This window comes from Equus przewalskii, chromosome 20 (assembly GCF_037783145.1).
Source record: "Equus przewalskii isolate Varuska chromosome 20, EquPr2, whole genome shotgun sequence".
In the NCBI taxonomy this organism is placed as follows: domain Eukaryota; kingdom Metazoa; phylum Chordata; class Mammalia; order Perissodactyla; family Equidae; genus Equus; species Equus przewalskii.
The window spans coordinates 1,879,344-1,900,260 of NC_091850.1; the positions used below are offsets into that span (position 1 = coordinate 1,879,344).

Below are 20,917 nucleotides of genomic sequence, written 5' to 3' on the forward strand. Positions count from 1 at the left end.
GTGGGGTAGGTCTGCACCGGGGATCCGAACCCACAAACCCGGGCCACTGAAGCCAAGCATGCTAGGCTTAGCCTCTACACCATGGGGCTGGTCCCAAACAGCCCAATTTTAAAATGAGCAAAAGATTTGAATGGACACTTTGCCATAGAGAATACACAGAAGAAATAGAAATAAGCACATGAAAAGATGCTCAACATCCTTAGCCATCAGGGAAAGGGGTGGGAAGATACGCCCACTAGAATGGCTAAAATTAAAAAAACTGATCACACTAAGTGCTGGTGAGGATGTGAAGCAACTGGAACTCACACCCCAGGTGGGAATGTAAAAGGTTGCAGCCACTTTGGAAGACAGTTTGGCAGTTTCTTAAAAAGTTAAACATGCACTTATCATACAACCCAACCGTTCCACTCTTAGGTATCTGCCCAAAGGAAGTGAAAGTATGTGTCCACACAAAGACATGTCCATAGATGTTCGTGGCAGCTTTGTACCAGCCACAAACTGGAAACTACAAACAAGTGTCCATCAGAAGGGGAATGGACGAATAACTGGTCCACCAGTGGAACAGTGCTCGGCAATAAAAAGGAACTGACGTGACAACGTGAATGAGCCTCAAATGCATCGTGATGGGTGAAAAAAGCCACGCAAAGAAGAATGCATGCAGTGTGCTTCCATTTATATAAAATTCTAGAACAGGCAGCTTCATCTACAGTCGTGCTCCCTTAACAGCAGGGACATGTTCTGAGAAAGGCGCCGTTAGGTGATCTCATCGTGAGAGCATCGGAGAGTGCACTTACACAAACCTCGATGGTACAGCCTACTACACAGCTAGGCTCTATGGTACTGATCTTACGGGGCCACCATCGTCTATGCGGCCCGTCGTTGACCAGAACATCATTATGTGGTGCACGACTGTATAATAACATAAAACTGATCAGTGGGTGCATGCGAAGAGAGAGACAGGAAGGGGTGGGTGGGAGGAATGGCAAAGAAGCACAAGAAAACTTTGGGTGATCGATGTCTTCACTGTCCTGATTGTGGCGATGGTTTCACAGGTCTACACAGCATGTCACAACTTATCAAATTGTATACGTTAAATATGTGCAGCTTACTGTATGTCAATTTACCTCAGTAAAGCTGTAAAAAGTACTTCAGTAAGGAAAAAAACAATAAAAAATTGGGCAAAAGATTTGAACAGACAGTTCACCAAAGAGAATATAGGGAGGCAGGTAATCACATGAAATACACACGAAAACCACAAGGAAGTGCTGCCCCATGTCTGTTACACGCTCAATTGTGTTCCCTCCAAAATTCGCATGTTGAGTGCTAACCCCACTACTTCAGAATGTGACTGTATTTAGAGACAGGGACTTTAAAGAGGTGATTGGGTTAAAATGAGGTCCTTAGGGTGCACCCTAACCCAATATGATTAGTGTCCTTATAAGAAGAGGAGATGAGGACACAGGCACGCACGGAGGAAGGAGCCTGTGTGGACACTGGGAGAGGATGGCTGGCTACGTGCCAAGGAGAGAGGCCTCGGAAGGAACCACATGTGCTGCCAACACCTTAGTCTCAGACTTTGAGCTGCCAGAACTGTAAGAAAATTAACTTCTGTCGTTGAGAGGCAGCTCTGTAGGAGTGCCCAGAGCGTCTGCTCGGCTCCTCCAGCACCTGATGGGTGTTGGCGATCAGCCTACCCCTGCCTTCCGGCTCAAATGTTCTGGGATCTCATTTCCTGAGAGAACGGATTGTACCAAAATAGCCTCCCAGCCAATTCTGGAAGAGGTTGGGCAGGCCGCTGGCTGGCTGGTGGGGGATGATTGGCAGGGCAGGCCGACCCTGCCGTCCCAGGCAGATGAAGGAACTCAGGGCCAGGTCTCAGGCCCAGCCTAATTTTAGCTGCAGGAGTCACACTCAGTAACTTCTTTGGTCTTGGATTGAGAGAAGGTTTCTTTTATGATTGAGATTATGATTGTGGTAAAATACACAACGTAAGTTTACCATCTTAACCATTTTTAAATGTACAGTTGTGGTGTTAAGCACATTCATGTTGTTGTGCAGCCATCCCCACCATCCATCTCCAGAACTCTTTTCATCCTGCAAAACTGAAACTCAGTACATTAAACACAAACCCCTCATCCCCTCCCCCAGCCCCTGGCCCCCACCATTCTACGTTTTGTCTCGTGAATTTGACTATTCTAGGCACCCCATATAAGTGAAATCGTACAGTATTTGTCTTTTCATGGCTGGCATTTTTCACTTAGCATGATGTTCTCAAGCTTCATCCATGCTGTAGCATGTGTCGGAATTTCCTTCCTTTGTAAGGCTGCATAATATTCCTTTGTATGGGTGGGCCACATTTTGCTTATCTATTCATCTGTCAGTGGACACTGGGTTGCTTCCACCTTTCAGCTGTTGTGAATAAGCTGCTATAAACATGGGTGTACAAGAACCTCTTCAAGACCCTGCTTTCAGTTCTTTGGGATACACACTGAGGGGAATTTCTGGATCATATGGTAATTCTATATTTAATTTTTCGAGGAACCACATCCCATCACTTACATTATATTCTATTTGTTAGAAGTAAATCTCAGGTCCCCTCCACTCAGGGGTAGGGGTACACAACGATGTGAGTACCAGGAGCAGGGACCCACAGAGGCCACCGTAGAAGCTGCCCACCACCTCTCGTAAGCAAATCCACCCCACCATTGTGCCCAGAAATTTCTATTAAGCACTCACAATTTTACAGAACCTGAAGTGAGTTCGCTTACCCGTTGTGCAGCAAGCCAATCTCTGACACTGAGTGTGGTGGAAGAAAGTAGGAATTTTATTTTTGCACAGTGCTGAGCAAGGAGAGAGGGCAGCTAACGCTCAAATCCCAAACTCCCTGAAAAGCTAAAAAGAAGGGTTTTTATTTGGGGTTTTAGGTAGGGGAGGGGGAGTATATGGCCTTGCTGGTCGGAGCTTTCCCACCAGCCTGTCTTTGGCCTTGAGACACTTGCAGAGAGGAGGGAGCTCATGACCTTGCTGGTCAGCAGCTTTCCCACCAGCCTGTATCTCTTTGCGGGAGGAGATAGTCCAGGTGCTTGTCCTTGATGGTGTCTGTCTCCATGGAGGATAGTGGATTCTGGAGCCAGGAAGCCAGAGAGTAAGCAGGGAATGAGAGTTTTGGTTTTAACCCATATATGCTGGGTTTAATGTGGGGAAACTGATATCAGGGTCGGTATCAACAACATGCCAAGCACAGAAGCAGGTATCTGACAGATAGTGTGTCTGGAGGTGGGTTGTTACCCTCATTTTATGGAAAAAATTGAGGCTCAGTGGAGAAGTGACTTGACATCAGTCACCCAGAGCTAATAGTGGGGCACATTTAACATCCAAGTCCATCTCATTCCACAGCCCACACTTTCTCCTTCACACCTCACTTTTTGAGTCTCTTTGGGGAAGCCTAAGCTTCACACGTGGGGAGAGTTCAGCAGAGGCTCTGACGCTGATCCAGCGGTTACCGCAGGTGTGGGCGGTTGTAATACATTCCGGTTGGTACCTGCCTGGAGGCCTCTGGGAAAAGCCCCAACTCAATTAGTGGAGGAAACACACACCTAATTGAGCCCATGTAAGCCAGCCGAGAGGTCAGAGGAAGGCACAAAGACAGGATATTGGCAGGTCTGAGCATGAGTTTTAGTTTTGCTTCTAATTTGCTGTGTGATCCTGAGTGAACACCTCCTTGTTAAATGAAAATCTTGGACTAGGTCAAGGGTAGGTGATCTATGGCCCACGGGCCAAATCCGGCCCACCACCTGTGTTTGTAAATAAAGTTTTATTGGCACACAGGCACACTCATCCATTTACGTGCAGAGTTGAGTCATCACGACAGAGACTCTCTGGCCCACACAGAAAAGATTGGCCTTTTGCAGGAAGAGTTTGCCAACCCCTGGACTGAATAATTTTTAAGACTCGTTCTAACTGCAAAAATCTGATAATTCATAGAAGAAATGAACTGTACAATTAATTAAGTAAAACCAAGACAGTGGTATCAAACTTTGCGCCACACCAGAAATGGGCCTCACACCATCCCTCAAGTGTCCACGCTTCCTCTATAAAAACAGACCTTAATCAGGCGTCTCAGTCAGTTCGGGCAGCTATAACGAGTTACCATAGAGTGCTGGCTTCAGAAACAGAAACGTGTTTCTCCCAGATCTAGAGGCTGGAAGTTGAGCGCGAGCGTGGCAGCCCAGTGTGTGGTGAGGGCTCTCTTCCTGGTTGGCGGATGGCCGTCTGCTCCCCATCTCCTCCACAGCAGAGAGTGGAGAGAGATCCCGTGTCTTCCCTCCTTTTATAAGGGCATTAATCCCATCATGAGGGCCCCACTCTCATGATCTAATCTAACTCTACCCAAAGGCCCCACCTCCAAATACCATCTCACTGGGATTAGGATTGCAACACATGAATTTGGGGGGACACAAACATTGATTCTATAACATCAGAATAGACAAGAATTCATTCAACAAACACTTGGTGAGGCTTAGGGTGTCTGTCCCTGTGCTGCACCCTAGGGGCATAAGGATGTAAAGGCCCATCCCTTTCTCTTACAGCGTTCCCTGAGAGAGGGAAGGAAGTGCCGTGAGGGCTCAGGGGGATCAAGGAGGGTTAAGGAGGACTTCCTGGAGGAGGGGGGTTTGTCTGGGGCCTTGAAATGCTCAGAGGGGGGCTCAGAGGATGTTGGGGAGAGTGTTCCAGATGGCGACCACAGCATGGACAGAGGCTGGGAGGTGGGATCTTTGGAAAACACCTAACCAGGGAGCCCCCAGTTGGCCTGGTTGAGAAGACGTCTGTACACACCCCACCCCCCACCCCCCGTGCTGTGGCTTCCTTCCTGGCTGGCTTTCCCTCATCGAGACTGTGGGCTGGAGCCTCTCCTTTATCATCACGTTCATGGGTTGCACCAGAGCCCTCTAGAATGTGCCTCTGCTGCTGAACATGGTAAGAAATGGTTACTAAAGACTCTGAAAATAAGGCAGAGAGACTCAGGCCAGGGAGGAGCCCAGCCTCCTAGGAGGGTCCAGACGAGGAGCTGAAAGGTTTAAGCTCTGGCCCTGCCCCGTTGTATCAGTCAGCTATCACTGTGTAACAAAACACCCCACATGGTAGCAGCATAAAACCACAGACATTTGTTATCTCACACGCTTTCTGGACATCAGGAATCTGAGATGGCTTAGCTGAGTGGTTTTGGCTCAGAGTCTCTCTCACAAGGTCACAGTCGAGATGTCAGCCAGAGGAGCAGTTACTGGAAAACCTGAGTACAGCTGGAGAATTGATGTCCAAGACCGCTCCTCCAGCTGTTCCAGGCCTCAGCTCTTCACTGGCCAATGGATGCAGGCTTCAGTCCTCACTACAGGCCCCATGACATGGGGCTGCTCACAGTGTTGCAGTCACTTCCCCAGAGAGAGAGAGAGAGATCCCAAGATGGAAACCACAGTCTTGTATAACCTCATCTTAAAGGTGACATCCTGCCACTTCTGCCATTTTCTTTTGGTCACCCAGACCAACCCTGGTCCCATGTGGGCGAGAACCACACACGGGAGTAGTCCCTGGGAGGTGGAGACCAACAGGGCCATCTTAGAGGCTGCTTACCACACCCATGAATACTGTGTGGCTGTGGGCATCATCTGACTACTCTCAGCCTCAGTTTCCCCATCTGTGCAGCCATCTGAGCCACAATCCATTGCTGCTTATGGTAGCTGAGGCCTGCCTGGCAAATAGCTGGGTGGGTGGTCCCTTTTCTAATCCATCAGTCTGACCACCTCCAACTTTGACTTCCAGCCCCTCCAGAATGTTCCAGAATGTTCTAATGAGGAAACATGAGAAACAATGCAAATGTAAACCAACAGGAGGATGAACAAATTACTTTATAGTCATATGATAGAAAACCATACAGCACTGAAAATGAATAAACCACAGTACGGACAAATCTCAAAAACACGCTGAGCGTAGAAAGCAAGTCGCGTCAGAATACCTACAGTGTAGTTCCCTTTATATAAAAGCCCAAAACACACAAACCTAGTGATATATTGTTTTGGGATACATATTTGTATAGCAAAACCATCCCACAAACAAGAGAAGGACGAACGCAAGACGCAAGATCATGGCTGCCCTTTGCGGGGGAGGGAGGGAGACAGAACTGGGGGTGCACAGGGAGCTTGCAAGGCGTGCAAACGTTCTGTTTCTTAAGCTGGATCCGGCTCGTCTGATTTGGGGCCATTTGAGAGCTAGGAATGGATTTTACAGTTTTTAGTGGTTGGGGGTACAAATCAAAAGAGGAAGGCTGTTTCATGATGTGAAAGATGATATGAAATTCAAATTTCAGCATCTGGAAATAAAGTCTTGTTGGCACATATCACACCCATTCGTTTATGTATTGCCTATGGCTGCTTTCCAGCCACAATGACAGAAGTGAATAGTCGAGTCAGGGACTGGTGACCGTCTGATCTGCAAAGCTGAAAATATTTACTATCGGGTCCTTCATAGAAAAAGTTTGCCAGATGGTGAGTATACGGGTGTCCATTTCATTGTTTCTTATAGCTTATAGCTAAATTTTATGTCATATCAAATATTGAGCCTCATCAAGCTATTTGCAGTTCTTAGAACGTGCCAGGTTCTCTCTGATCCCTGGGCACCCGCACATGCCCTCCTCTCTAAGCAAGAATCCTTCTTCACCTCTACCAGCTTCTTGTGGCTCTGGGGATCCTCCACTGTGGCTGCATCGCTCCGGTCTCTGCCTCCCGTTGTCATGTAGCCTTCTGCTCCTCTGTGTCCATGTCTTCCCCACTTCTCTCTCGTGAGGACACTTGTCATTGGATCCAGGCCCATCTGGGTAATCCAGGATGATCTCCTGCTGAGATCCTTACCTTAATTACATTGGCAAAGACTCTTTTTCCAAATAAGGTCACAGTCACAGGTTCTGGGGTTAGGACTCGGATCTATCTTTTTAGGAGTCCCCTTTTGGCCCACTCCACTTGGTTACATGAAAATCTATTGGTCAGTCTTGCATTCTGCATGGACCTACGATGACTGTGCCATCATGCATCGGTCACTTGGAAACTATTAGTTGACTGACTTATGCAGAGGTTGTCCTATTTCATCCTTCACTGTCAGAGAGTTGCATTCGTTAATATCACCACCCATCTCGTCAGACAAGCTTTAAGTGTCAGAGCAGCCAAGCTCACAGTGGCAGATACAGGTTTTCCAAAATTCTGATTTTCCCTCGAAAGTTTGACTTTTATCATTGGCAGCAAACACTGACAGTCATTTTCCTTGAAGTGACAGGAGGCTCATTTTGTGCATTTCTGAGAAAATGTCTGCCAAACGGCTAAGTCTGAATCATAGTTTTTCAGACATTTCAAGTAAAAATGGTGTTTCCTAAAAACAGACGTCAGTTGGACTCTAACACTTGTTCAAGTGCTTTTCCTGGAGACGGCCTTGAACTTGACGCTCAGGAGGGCAGGATTTATAGGTACTTCCCATTTTGTCATAAAAAATGTTAAAAAGACATGGACTCACCCATTAGGGGTGAATTGTGTCTCCCGGGAAGATGCGTGAAGCCCTAATCCCAGCCCCTGTGAATGTGGCCTGACTTAGGGATACGGTCTTTGCAGATGTCGTCCAGTTACGATGAAGCCATTGGCGTGGCCCTGATCCAACATGACTGGTGTCCTTACAAGAAGAGGAAAGTTGAACTCAGACATGAAGAGAAGAAGGCCATGTAACAGTGGAGACAGACTCAAGTGATGGATGCGTCTACAAGCCAAGGAACACCAAAGGTTGACAGAAGCTGGAACAGGCGAGGAGAGATTCTCCTCCTACCGCCTTCGGAGGGAGCAGGGCCCTGCCCACACCTTGATTTTGGACTTCTGGCCTCCAGAACCGTGAAAGAATACATTTGTGTTGTTTTAAGCCCCTAGTTTGTGGTACTTGTTATGGCAGCCCCAGAAAATGAATTCAGCCACCCCCCCCCCCACGCCCCGCAAAATCCTGAATGGACAGAGACTAGTACAGACAATGAACAAGTGCACATGTATGTAAACAAGATTAATTTACAAATTAAATAACAAAATAGGACACAAGGGGAATCAAACACAGTGGTGAGCTAAGAGTGTCTGGGGATGGGAGTGAAGGGGGAAAGCCACTTTTAAGGCCTTAGTGTAGACCTGAAAGATAATAGCATAAGAAGACCTGGGTAGAGCCAACCAGGCAGATAAGAATGGCATGTGCAAAGGCTTGGGGCAGCCCATAGTGTGTCTTTTTTGGAGAATGGAGAGGAAGCTGGAGCTGGAGTAGCACAAGGGAGGGGATGGGGCCGAGACCTAAGCTTGCTGCAGACCCACTGGGCCTTGTTGGTCAGGGTTAAGCACTTTAGATTCAAACCTAAGAGTAATAGCAAGTATTTTGAATAGCTTAAAGCAGGGGAGTGACATGCTCAGATGGACATTTTTCAAAGCTGCTTCTGGCTGCTCTTTTCTGCCTGGCAGACGGGGGCAGAGGGAGGTGCAAGAGGTGCCAGACAGTGGTAGCAGGAGACCAGGGCAGGGGTCCTGCCCTGCAGGGCAGCAGGGGACCAGGGCAATGATCAAGGTGCATTTTGAAGACGGAATCGTCTACATGAACACCTCCTCCTTTCTTCTGCAATTACTATCCTGTCTCCCAACTTGCCAAGTCAATGCCATCCTTCAGAGAGTGGCTGCCCACAGGCAAACCATCCCCTCTGTCAGGGCAGAGGGGCTGGTTTCTACCTGGCCTGGAGCAAGTGCTGTCAACAAGCTCGGGGCAGGTGGGACACTGAGGCCGCAGAGATGCATCCAGTGGGAGACCAGATCATCCCACAAGGTCCTCCCTACCACCAGAGAAGATCCAGGCTTAGAAGCAACATTCTGGAAATTTCTGCCATGCCTATTCCGTCCTGTGGCTAAGGAAGCCCGCTTAGTGAATTCTTTGGGTTTCCATGGAGGCGGCGTGTCTCCCTCCCTGGGAATCCTAGCTCCAGGTAGGAGGCTGAGGGCAGTAGTCAAGGTTTTGTTTAATGATGTGGTGGCCATAAAGAAATTCCAACGTGGAACCAAAAGAGAAACCGTGCTGCCCATAGCCATGTTCACATTTCGACAGCTACCTGTGAGCTCAAAGGCCAGTGTGACGGTTTGCACGGTGTCCCCCCAAAGTTCATATATTGAAGTCCTAGCCCCCAGTCCCTCAGAATGTGACCTTGTTGGAGACGAGGCCTTTAACAAGGTGACCTAGTTAAAGTGAAGTCATAGGGTGGGCCTTGATCCCATGGGACTGATGTCCTTATTGAAAAGGGGATCAGGACACAGACACACAGAGAGGGAAGACGCTGTGAAGACACAGGGAGAAGACGGCCATCCACAAGCCACCGAGAGAGGCCTCAGAAGGAACCAACCCTGCCTGCACCTGGACTTCGGGCCTTCAGACCCACGGGACCATCGATTGCTGTTGCTCATGCCGCTTGGTTTGCAGTACTTTGTCCTGGCAGCTTCAGCAAATGAACACACCCATTAAACAAAACTCCAGGTGGAGCCCGCCAAACCATGAACCGGAAACAAAGTTGCAGCTGGCTGAGCAGGACAAGGTGCTGTGTGTCTGGGCGCAGAGAGGAGCGGCTGCCACGCAGCAGTCACGCACCGCTCCTCACAGCAACCCCAGGCCGCCTCCTGAGGGCAGAGGCTTACACCCCAAAGAGGCAAAGACTTTTGTTTGCGCAGCTTTGGGATTTTTTTTTAAATTCTAAAAACATGAAGGTCTGATTACTAAAAATGCCAGCTATAGAGAAGTGCATAAAGTAGAAAAAAAGAGAGAGAGAAAGAGACTTCCCACTTCGCAGCCACACCCCCTTCCCAGAGGGAATGACTAGGAACAGGCCTTTTGTTACACACACAGAAACACGTGCAGAAAAATGCCTCTGTTTAGACTAAAATGGAGTCATACACATGCTGCCTTTGGCACCCCACTTTTGTCACATAGTAAGATAACACGGATGTCTTTTCGGCAATCCCCTGAAGACCTTGTTCATTCACTTTAATGGGCTGCATAGAATTCTATTGAGTGGATGGGCCGTAATTTATTTACCCAATCTCCTGGGGATGGACATTTACACTGTTTCTGATTTACCATATTACAACTGATGTTGGGCTCTGGAACTGGAAGACGTGGGTTCAAATCCCATTCTGCCACTTTCAAGTTGAGTGTATTAGTTATCCATTGCTGTGTAACAAATATCCCCCAAAACGTAATGGTTTAAAGCAAGAAAAACATTATCCCACAGTTGTGTGCAGCAGAAATTCGGCTGCATAGGTGGGTTGTTTAGGCTCCGGGTCTCTCATGAGGTTGCAGTCAGACGTTGGCCAGGCTGCCGTCGTCAGAGGCTTGACCAAGACCAGAGACTCCATTTCCAAAACGGCTCCCTCACGGGGCTGTTGGCTGGAGGCCTCAGTTCCTCGGTGCACGGGCTTTTCCATAGGCTGCTTGAGGACCCTGGGACGTGGCAGCCAACCTCCCCCAGAGCTAGCGAGCCAAGAGCACAGAAGACACAGTGCCTTCTGCGATCTCGTCTCTCAAGTCACGCGCTGTCACCTCTGCTTTATTCTGTGTCACAGAAGCGGATTGTTAGGTGCAGCCCACACTCGGGGCGGGGAATTGGGACCCAGCTTCTGAAGGGAGGAGAATCGAAGAATTTATGGACATATTTTAAAACCACCACACTGTGCATCTGGGCAAGTTACTTTTCCTCTCCGTCTCCCTTGCTTCAGCTGAAAATGGGGATAAAAGTTAGTCCCCGATGATTGACTGGGTTCATGGCAGTGACGGACGGGTTAGCGCCGTCATGAAGCGAGCTCTCAGAAGTGGCCCGGTTACTCGCGCCTGTTGTGTGCGGATGGATATCTCTTTAGTAGCAAATTGCGAGCTGGTTTTTCCTTAAACAGGTGAATCTCAGGATACTTGGCTGACCTTCAGCTTCTTAGTCTGGGTGTCATTGGCCTCTGGCAAAGCCCAGGACAGGAATCAGAGGGTCCATGGATTCCCCGAGACGAGAGGCAGAATTATGTGCTCGTGTTATTTTCTAGAAGAGGGTTCAAAGCGTTTATTGAGGATGTTAAAGTGTGGTCTGTGACCCCAAAAAGCTTATGAACCGCTCGGCAAAATTGAGGCCAACTGTTGATTTCCACTGGGCGGGCATTCTGGACCCTGCGGGGCTGGGGCCTGTGCTAGGCATTGGGAGAGGGACAAATGAGACTTGCAGGCCGGGGCACAGACCGCCCAGGATGCAAGCGGCTAAATGTGATCACCAGGAGGGGTTGATCATGAGCAGTGCTGCTGTGAACACACATATACAAGGACTTGCTTGCACACCTGTTTTCATTCTCTTGGGTCTATACCTAGGAGTGGAATTGCTGGATCACACGGTAATTCTATGTCTCACTTTATTTTGGCAAGGAAGATCATGCCCGAGCTGACATCTGTGCCAGTCTTCCTCTATTCTGTATGTGGGACGCTACCACAGCATGGCTGATGAGCAGTGTGTAGGTCCATGCCCAGGATCTGAACCTGCAAACCCCGGGCAGCTGAAGCAGAGCGTGTGAACATAACCACTAGCCACTGGGCTGCCCCATCTACGTTTTGCTTTTTAAGGCACTTTCAAGCTATTTTCCCCAGCAGCTGCAGCATTTACCTCTCCACCAGCAGTGCACAAGGGTCCCAGTTCCTCCACAGCCTCACCAATACTTGGTATTTTTCACTTTTTAAGATTATTGCTGTCCTAGTGGGTGTGAGGTGGTATCTCATTGCAGTTTTGATTTGCAGATTAACAATATTTTAAAGTGTTTTTTTTTTTAAGATTGGCACCTGAGCTAACAACAGTTGCCAATTATTTTTCTGCTTTTTCTTCCCAAATCCCCCCAGTACATGGTTGTATATTTTAGTTGTGGGTCCTTCTAGTTGTGGCATACGGGACGCTGCCTCAACATGGCATAATGAGTGGCACCATGTCGGCGCCCAGGATCCAAATTGGGGAAACCCTGGGCCACCTAAGCAGAGCGTGGGATCTTAACCACTCAGCCACAGGCTGGCCCCTAAAGTTTTTAAAAAATCAAAATCAATGCAAAAAAATCCATGAGGAACAAAATATCAAAATCTTAGCAAAAACGGGATCATCCCTTTATTTGCATACCTACCTCACTCGCCTCACCATATTTAAAATTGTGATATTTCATTCATTGTGGGTTTTTCTGGATTGATTTGGATTTTTTAAAATATTGCATTAAAATATTTATCCTTTTACCACAGTAAAAAACATTGAAAAAATGTTGTTTATCTTCGGTGCTGAGTCGTTTTGGGTTTGTTGGCGGCCCCGGGCCAGCCCAGCCCTGGGTTCCAGCGGCTTCCCTCCGCTCGCGGCAGCCCGCGCGCTGGCCTCCAGGGGGCGCTGCTTGCCCGCCCAGCCTCGGTCTGGGCACCTCCTTCTAGCCGAGAGGTTGATCCGGTTTCTTTACGTCTCCGCCGCCGGCCGGGATCCCTCGTCTGTGAGGCGGGAATGAGGAAAGTCAGGAGTGCAGATGGCAGAGGAGGGAGGGAATCCCCTGGCCGAGGGCTCAGCGCCCACCCCACACATAGATGATCATGACTACTCCTGCAAAGCACAGATGGAAGAACATTCTAGGCTTTTCTACAGAGGATTTCAAAGTCACAAAAGTAGGCAGAAAGGTATGAAGAGCTCTTGCCAGCCCCAACCACCATCACCCCCTGACCAAACCCCACCCTGCCCACCTCACCAGCTGGAATTAGTTCAAAGCAAACCCAAGTCCTTCCATAAATCTTCTCATTCTGTAACTATTTCCTATGTCTCCAAGAGATAAAGACCCTTAAGGACACCTAAGCACAATACCATTATCACACTTAAAAGACTTTACCAAGAATTCTTGGGGCCTGCCTGGTGGCGCACCGGCTAAGTTCACACGTTCTGCTTCTCAGTGGCCTGGGGTTCGCCGGTTCGCATCCCTGGTGAGGACATGGCACTGCTTGGCAAAAGCCATGCTGTGGTAGGCATCCCATGTACAAAGTAGAGGAAGATGGGCATGGATGTTAGCTCAGGGCTGGTCTTCCTCAGCAAAAAAAAAAAAAAAAAAAGAGGATTGGTTGGCAGTAGTTAGCTCAGGGCTAATCTTCCTCAAAAAAAAAAAAGAATTCTTTAATGCCCACAGACTCCGGTGTGGCAGACGACGGTAGGGGTCTGACTCAGTTCCGGCACCCCCTTGCCTGGGATGGCCTTGGGCGGGTCGCTGACCTTCTCTGGAGCTCATTTTCACCCTCAGTAAACCAGACGGCAGACTGAAGCCCTCAGGGTGCTGGAGAAGTGCAGGCGCGGTGTGTGTTGGTGTGCGTTAGCGCCTGCAGGTAGGAGTCCCTCGGAATATAGTAACGTGATTGTAGCAACATGAATAGGTAACATGACGGAGCAGCGGTTCTCAGCGGGGCGGGGGGACTCTTGGCACTGTCCAGAGACGTTTTTGGTTGTCAGTGATCGGAAGTGGTGGTGCTGCTGGCATCTAGTTGGTGGAGGCCAGGGTTGCTGCTCAACACCCTCCAGTGGCCAGGACGGCCCCCTCCACAGAGGGGGGGTCTGGCGCCAAGTGTCGGCGGTGCCGAGGTTGGGAAACCCTGCTCTAGAGACTTAGATGTCATTAGCGCTTCCTGAAACGTTGGCATAGGAGGCTTTGATTCCTGGCTCTGATGCTTGATGAGTGAACCTGGTTATAATAGTAATTTATCACGGCCGACATTTCGTGGGTCCTTGCATGAGCCGAGCGTGGTGCTAGGCTCACTATGTGCATGCATTCATTCTCTTACCAACCCAGGAGGTGGTGGAGAAGACTCAAGCCCGGAGAGGCCAAGTGGCCCACGCAAGGAGCTTCACCTCCCTGGACCTCATTTCCTTCGTCCATGGTACAGGATCTCGGGGTTGTGTGTGGACTGCCGATGCCAAACGCCAACTGGCCGGCCCCTTGTGGACCCTTGACAAAAGGCATCTGCTGCGATGGACCTGTTAGCCTGGCACACAACAGTTAACTGCCAGGTCTGGCCAAGGGCCCAGCTAAGCCGGCCTGAGAGCCAACAATTCCTTTCATTATCCCAGTTGCTGGGAGAATTGGCAGGAAGAGAGCTGCGAAGTGCCTAAGACAAAAGTTACTAGGATTGCCGGAGCTCGTCTTCCGGGCAGTGCTGGGCCCAGAAAACTGTCTTCTCCAACCTACTTCCCCAGAGGATTCTAAACTGGCCCTTCAATCACCAGCAGGAGCTAGAGGGAGGCAGGAGCCCCCAAGGAAAACCAGAGGACGGGCGCTGCAAGGGGCTCCTGTCCTTCCTGGAGAAGGCCGGTCTTGCTTAGTTGTCTGTGGTGACAAGCAGGGGTCAAGGAAGATGGATAGTTGTGGGTGAGCATGTTGCTGTGACAATTACTTACTGGGCACCTGCTGGGCACGCTGACCAGGCAGACAGGGTCCTTGCACTCATGGAAGTTTGTTGTGAGAGAGCAAACAGTAAACAGGCAGAAACAAGAAGAAACATCAGCTGGTGGTGAGCACCATGCAGAGAATTAAAATAGTGTGACAGCATGGGGGGTGACTTGGGAGGTCGTTGAGTAAGGAGACAGTCAGGGAGAGCCTCTCAGCAGGTGGCATTTAGGCTGAAATGTGAATGACACGAAAGGACACCGGATGGAGAGTTCGGGTATGGCACATGCAGAGGCCCTGAGGCAGAAATAACTTAGCTGTTGTAGACCACGGGTTCTCAACCCGGCAGGCTTCTGCCCCCTGGTGGACATGGGCAATATCTGGAGATATTTTTGATTGTTACAACCTGGGGAGGAGATCTGCTCCTGGTATCCAGTGGGTTGAGACCAGGATGCTCCTTGACATCCTACAACGCACAGGATGGTCCCCACGGCATAGAACAAGCCAGCCCCAAACGTCAGTTGTGCTGGGACTGGAAAAGTCTGGGCTAGAGGAATAGAAAGCAAGCCTGGTGTGAGTGTCGAGGTCAAACGCTCTGATCCTCCTGTGAACACCAAGAGGTTGCAGCAAGGGAGCGTGACCACGGGCTACAGTGGGGTCAGGTCCACGGGGCCCGGTAGGGACTCAGGGAAGTGGGGGAAAGAACAGAGACTTTGAGGGGGGCAAATTCGAGGTCAGGAGACTGGTCAAGAGGTGCTGGAAGAAGGGCCTAGACCGACACTGGAGTCTGGAGCTGGGGCCTGAGTGAGGTCAGCCGGGCACGGCTAAAGCAGAGCGTCTGGGTGGATTGTGGGAAGGTGGTTGGATGGCAAGGCTGGCTTTCGGGGTCTGTGAAGGACAGGGGGCCAGAGCAGCACTTGCTCGCTGACTCTGCCTTTTCCGGCTAGTGAGGAAGTTCTCTGAGCCTCAGTTTCTTCATTCATAAAATGGTGACAGTCAGCTCTGTGTCACAATACTTAGCAGGTCTGTGTAGGAGAGGATTAACTCAGCAGGCCTGGTTGTCCACACCCTGGACGTGAAACGTCTGGCCCTTGCCCAGCTCCTGGCAGTGTCCTTGGAATGTCCTTCCTGATAAGAAGCTCTTCGTTTAGCTGGGGGCCTTGGGATGTACCAGATAGTCTATGCTAACACTGTGACTTATAGCGGGGGCCTTGGGACATGTGTCACCAGCTTGACCTGGAGGGACTGGAGTCGGAGGTCACCTGTGCAGGAGGTCAGACTTGCTTATGTGACCAATGCCCAGTAAAAACTCGGAACACCTGGGCTCCAGCAAGTTTCCCTAGTTGGCAGCACACCATGTGTGTTGTCACACATGGCTGCCGGGAGAATTAAAGTCTGTCCCCACGACTCCACTGGGAGGGGACAACTGGAAGCTCACCCTGGTCTCTCCTGGATACTGCTTTATGCACCTCTTCTCTTGGCTGATTGTAATCTGTGTCCGTTTTTGTATGAGTGACTTCCTCAGAGAGGCCCTCATTAACTACCCAATCTCAGGCAGAACCTGCTTGTTAATCTTTTTCATGGAACCAAGCTTGGGGTCATCTTACATTTAAAGTCTTCTTTCAGCTAACCCTGTATTAGCAATTAAACACTTACAAAAGCAAGGGGCATCAAAGAGGCATTGAGTGTAGCTGTTTTTCTCTAGTTTAGAAGGCATTTTGGAGCTCTGAAGGACTACCTGGAATGCATCCTTTCTGTTATGTACTAGCGTTTAAAATTGAAAATACAATATTTTAAATGGTCACCATTAAACCATATAAAAACTTATATATTGAAAAGTAAGGGGGCCGGCTCCATGGCCGAGTGGTTAAGTTCGCGCGGTCCGCTGTGGCGGCCCAGGGTTCAGATCCTAGGTGCGGACATGGCCTTGCTCGTCAGGCCACGTTGAGGTGGCGTCCCACATCCCACAACTAGAAGGACCTGCAACTAAGATATACAACTATGTACTGGGGGGGGTTGGGGAGATAAAGCAGGAGAGAAAAAAGAAAAAAAAAGAAGATTGGCAACAGTTGTTAGCTCAGGTGCCAATCTTAAAAAAAAAAAGAAAAGAAAAGTAAGTTTCCTTTCCCGTTAAGGCCTCTACGCTCCCTACCCAAAGGCAGCCACTGTTAATCTGTGTCCTTTCTCTGTAGTGTGAGTGGAATAGCTTTTGTGGATTCTCTGAGTCCTTCTAGTGAATTCTGCAGACCTACGGTGGTTGTGGGGACTCCTGAATGGCAGTCTTTCCTGGGTGGACAAGGCAGGGAGGGAAAGTAGAGGCAGAGAAGGAAAAGGTATGACAAAGTTCAGACTGTTCAGTAGAACCGATACCACTATTTATCCAGTGCCCGTATGTGGAGTGGGGACTTTGCACCCCGATCGCCCAAATGCCTGTTCACATTTTGTTCATCACGGGCGTGTTGGCATTCCTTTTGATTTTCAGGCACATGATACTTCCTTAACGTGTTGATCCCGAGGCAAATGCCTCACTCTCCTCACCCCAGCTCACCGTGAGTGGTTCTCACTCCCATTTCACAGACGATGCAGCTGATGCTGATGTCCCAGAAGAGAGGCCACTTGCTTAAACCCTCCAGGACAGCGCTGAAGGAGCCGGCATCCCAAGCAGGCCCATGGATGCCACGGTATCCGTCCTTTCTGTCTGTGGTTTGTTAATATTGAGAGGTGGGTGGGCAGGACTCACATCACCAGGGCATTTTCAATAAGGTCAAATTGTAAGAAAGTCTTTCGCTGGTCATGCAGCCCATGTTTTTGATGATTTTTTTCCTAGTGTTATTGAGATGTATTTGTCATATAACATTGTCTAAGTGAAAGATGTACAACGTGTTGATTCGGTACATTTATATACTGCAAAAATGTTACCACCACAGCATAGCTAACACTCCATCATGTTACATAATTACCCTTTTTTTGTGATGAAAACATTTAAGATTCACTCTCTTAGCAACTTTCACGTGTGTAATACAGTATCATACATTAGAGCCCCAGAACTTGTTAATCTTATAACTAGAAGTTAGTGCCCTTTGACCAGCATCGCCCCATTTCCCCAGCCCCTGCTGACCACCATTCTGCTCTCTGTTTCCACGAGTTCAGCTTTTTTAGATTCCACATGTAAGTGAGATCGTACAGTATTTGTCTTTCTCTGTCTGACTTATTTCACTCAGCATAGTGCCCTGAAGGTCCACTCACATTGTAGAAAGTGGCATTTTTCGATTATTTCCGAGAGCACATCTCAGTTTGATGTAGGCAGATCCTTAACCGCCCTTGGAGACTTGCCCATCTCCCCTCTTTTCAAAGCGGGCCAGCTGCAGGCCCCACACCTCTTGCAGGCAAGGAGATCTGGCTAGGGTTGATTTAAAGCTGCTTTCAGTTTCTTTCTCAGCACTGCTGACATTTGGGGACAGATAATTCTCTCTGGTGGGGATGTCCTGTGCATTGGAGGGTGTGGAGCAGCATCCCTGGGCTCCACCCACTAGATGCGAGTACCTTCCCCCGCGCCCCGTGGTGACAACCAAAATGTCTCCAGACACTACGAGTGTCCCTTGGGGACCAGAATGGCCCCCAGTTGAGAACTGCTAGTTTAATAGTACACCCTGTGCCTGGACCTCATTGGAGGGTGAGCACAGGATGGGGTGGGCGTTCCACTAAGTGTTCGTCCTTCTTGCCTGCCCTGCTAAGGCTGGGCACAGCTCCCAGCATCCCACAGCCTCTTTCTGCACACCTGGGCCCAGGTTCAACTTATGTGGAGCCCCGCGGGACCCAGGTGTTCGAGAGGCTGGCTGGTCCCCAGGCCCCAACACCCAGTGCTGGGAAACCACAGTTGCTGTAGCGACCACTGAGCTCTCAGGGCAAGGAGCTGGTTGGTTGAGAGGTAAACGTCGCCGGTGCCTGGAGGAGCCAACATCCAGGGGCCTTGGTTGAGAGGCCGTTGTCCAAGGTCCCCTGTTAGCACTTACAGACAAAACAGAGCAGAGAGGAGCAGCTGGCTCAGCTCCACAGGACACTGGAGGTGACAGGGGCTGCAGGTCCCTAAGAGGCCTTGGAGGGTGAGGCAGGTGCCCCCCGGATGGCCCTGCCTGTCTGACCTCATGAGGGAGGCTGCCAGGCCACTGGCGTGAGGTTTCTGAAACCCAGGCCCTTTCCAGGGGAAGGATCGTCCAGGGGGGTGGGCAGCATGAGCGTGGACCCCCTCAGCCCGGACACCCACCAGCAGCTTCTCCAGGGTCAGGCGGGCCCCCTCCCAGCGCCTCCGTCCAGCAGCGTGGCCATCTTTATCAGCTCCACGGTTTCAGGTAAGGAGCAGGGCAGGGCTGGGGGCAGAGGCAAGCGAGCACTCTCGGGGGGTGCCAGGGCAATGGGCATGGCTCACAGGGTCCTCTGAGAGACCTGGATGTGAATGCAGCCTGGCCCGTGATCCACATGGGAACCTGTGAGGGGGAGCCTCCCAGACCTTCTGTTTCTTCTTCAATAAGCGAGGGTGAGAGCCTGACTTGATAGAGTGGCTGTGAGTGGCAAATTATATTCCAACTAAATTTGTGATGAACATGGTGTGCACCAGGCTTGAAAAGTGCCAGAGTCTTTCCACGGCTACAAAGCCCGGCGAGTCTGGGTCCTATGCGCCTCCCCAGCCTTGTCTTGTATGATCCTTTCCTCACCATGTGTTGTGGTCACACCGGCCTCTGGCAGGTCCTGGAACCCGTGAAGCCCCAGCCCCATCAGCTGAATTTGGTCTTTGTTGAATGCCTCGCCCCTCCGACCAGGCTGTAAGCTCCATGAGGGCAAAGACGACACAGTAGTGTGCTGGCAAGTGTTTGGTAACCTAATCTCCAAAAAGCAAAAAACAAAATAAAACTCCTGTTTTGCGCTGTGTGCCAGTTTCCGCCGTGTAAATCCTCCCATGGTCGTCAGTTTCGAGCTGCCGTGTGACGTCATGAACAGGCGTCAGGCAGGGCTGTGCGGCAGCTCACCGGCTGCCAGCATTTCCCTGAGACAAAATCAGTAGCTGTAAAGAGACTCCAGCGCAGAGCTCATGGTCACTGCAGTAAAATAATTTCTCAATGATGAGTTTTGAGTGTTTGCAATTTCTGATTTTACTATAATGTAAGTTCAGATCAATTTTCATAATGGTTGTGTTAATAACTGGCTCACAAAATTCCTGAAGATTTAGCAGTCAGCTCTCCCGAGCGAGGGGGCTGGCTCTGACACACAGGCACACCTTGGGGATGCTGTGGATTTGGTTGCAGACAGCCACAATAAAGCCAATATCACAATAAAGCGAGTCACGCGATTCTTTTGGTTTCCCCGTGCATATAAAAGTTATGTTGAGGGGCCGGCCCAGTGGCACAGCAGTTAAGTTCGCACGTTCCGCTTCCGTAGCCCAGAGTTCACCAGTTCGGATCCCGGGTGCAGACGCAGCACCAGTTGGCAAGCCATGCTGTGGTAGGCGTCCCACATATAAAGTAGAGGAAGATGGGCACGGATGTTAGTTCAGGGCCAGTCTTCCTCAGCAAAAAGAGGAGGATTGGCGGCAGATGTTAGCTCAGGGCTAATCTTCCTCAAAAGAAGTTACGTTGATACCATACTGTAGTCTAAGTGTGCAATAGCATTATGTCTACAAAAACAATGTACACATCTTTTTTTTTAAGATAGTAGTGGTTATTATTTTTCTTTTCTTTTTTTTAATTTAATTTTTATTGAGTTAATGATAGGTTACAATCTTGTGAAATTTCAGTTGTACATTATTGTCTGTCAGTCATGTTGTAGGTGCACCCCTTTACCCTTTGTGCCCACCCCCCAGCCCCCCTGTCCCCTGGTAGCCACTAATCTGTTCTCTTTGTCTACATTTTTAAATTCCTCATATGAGTGGAGTCATACAGATTGTCCTTCTCTATCTGGCTTATTTCACTTAACATAATTCCCTCAAGGTCCATCCATGTTGTTGCAAATGGGACAATTTTGTTCTTTTTGGTGGCTGAGTAGTATTCCATTGTATATATATACCACATCTTCTTTATCCAATCATCTGTCGATGGGCACTTAGGTTGCTTCCACGTCTTGGTGATTGTAAATAATGCTGCAGTGAACATTGTGGTGCATAGGACTTTTGGAATTGCTGACTTCAAGCTCTTTGGATAGATACCGAGTAGTGGGATGGCTGGATCGTATGGTATTTCTATTTTTAATTTTTTGGGGAATCTCCATCCTGTTTTCCATAGTGGCTGCACCAGTTTGCATTCCCACCAGCAGTGGATGAGGGTTCCTTTTTCTCCACAACCTCTCCAACATTTGTTAACAATGTATGCATCTTAATTAAAAAATACTTTGTTGCTAATAAATGCTAACCATCCTCTGAG

The 20,917-nt window shown here is 49.4% G+C and overlaps 1 protein-coding gene across 1 annotated transcript in view; it reads left to right on the plus strand.

The window, feature by feature from the left end:
* Nucleotides 1–10,714: 10,714 nt before the first annotated feature.
* NWD1 (NACHT and WD repeat domain containing 1) overlaps nt 10,715–20,917 on the plus strand; it is an 80,034-nt gene continuing 69,831 nt past the window's right edge. Inside the window, exons 1-3 of the mRNA XM_070587336.1 lie at nt 10,715–10,985; nt 17,085–17,188; nt 18,710–18,856. Of these exons, the coding sequence (XP_070443437.1) occupies nt 18,739–18,856 (118 nt within the window). The 5' untranslated portion in view covers nt 10,715–10,985; nt 17,085–17,188; nt 18,710–18,738. The remainder of the gene's footprint in view (nt 10,986–17,084; nt 17,189–18,709; nt 18,857–20,917) is intronic.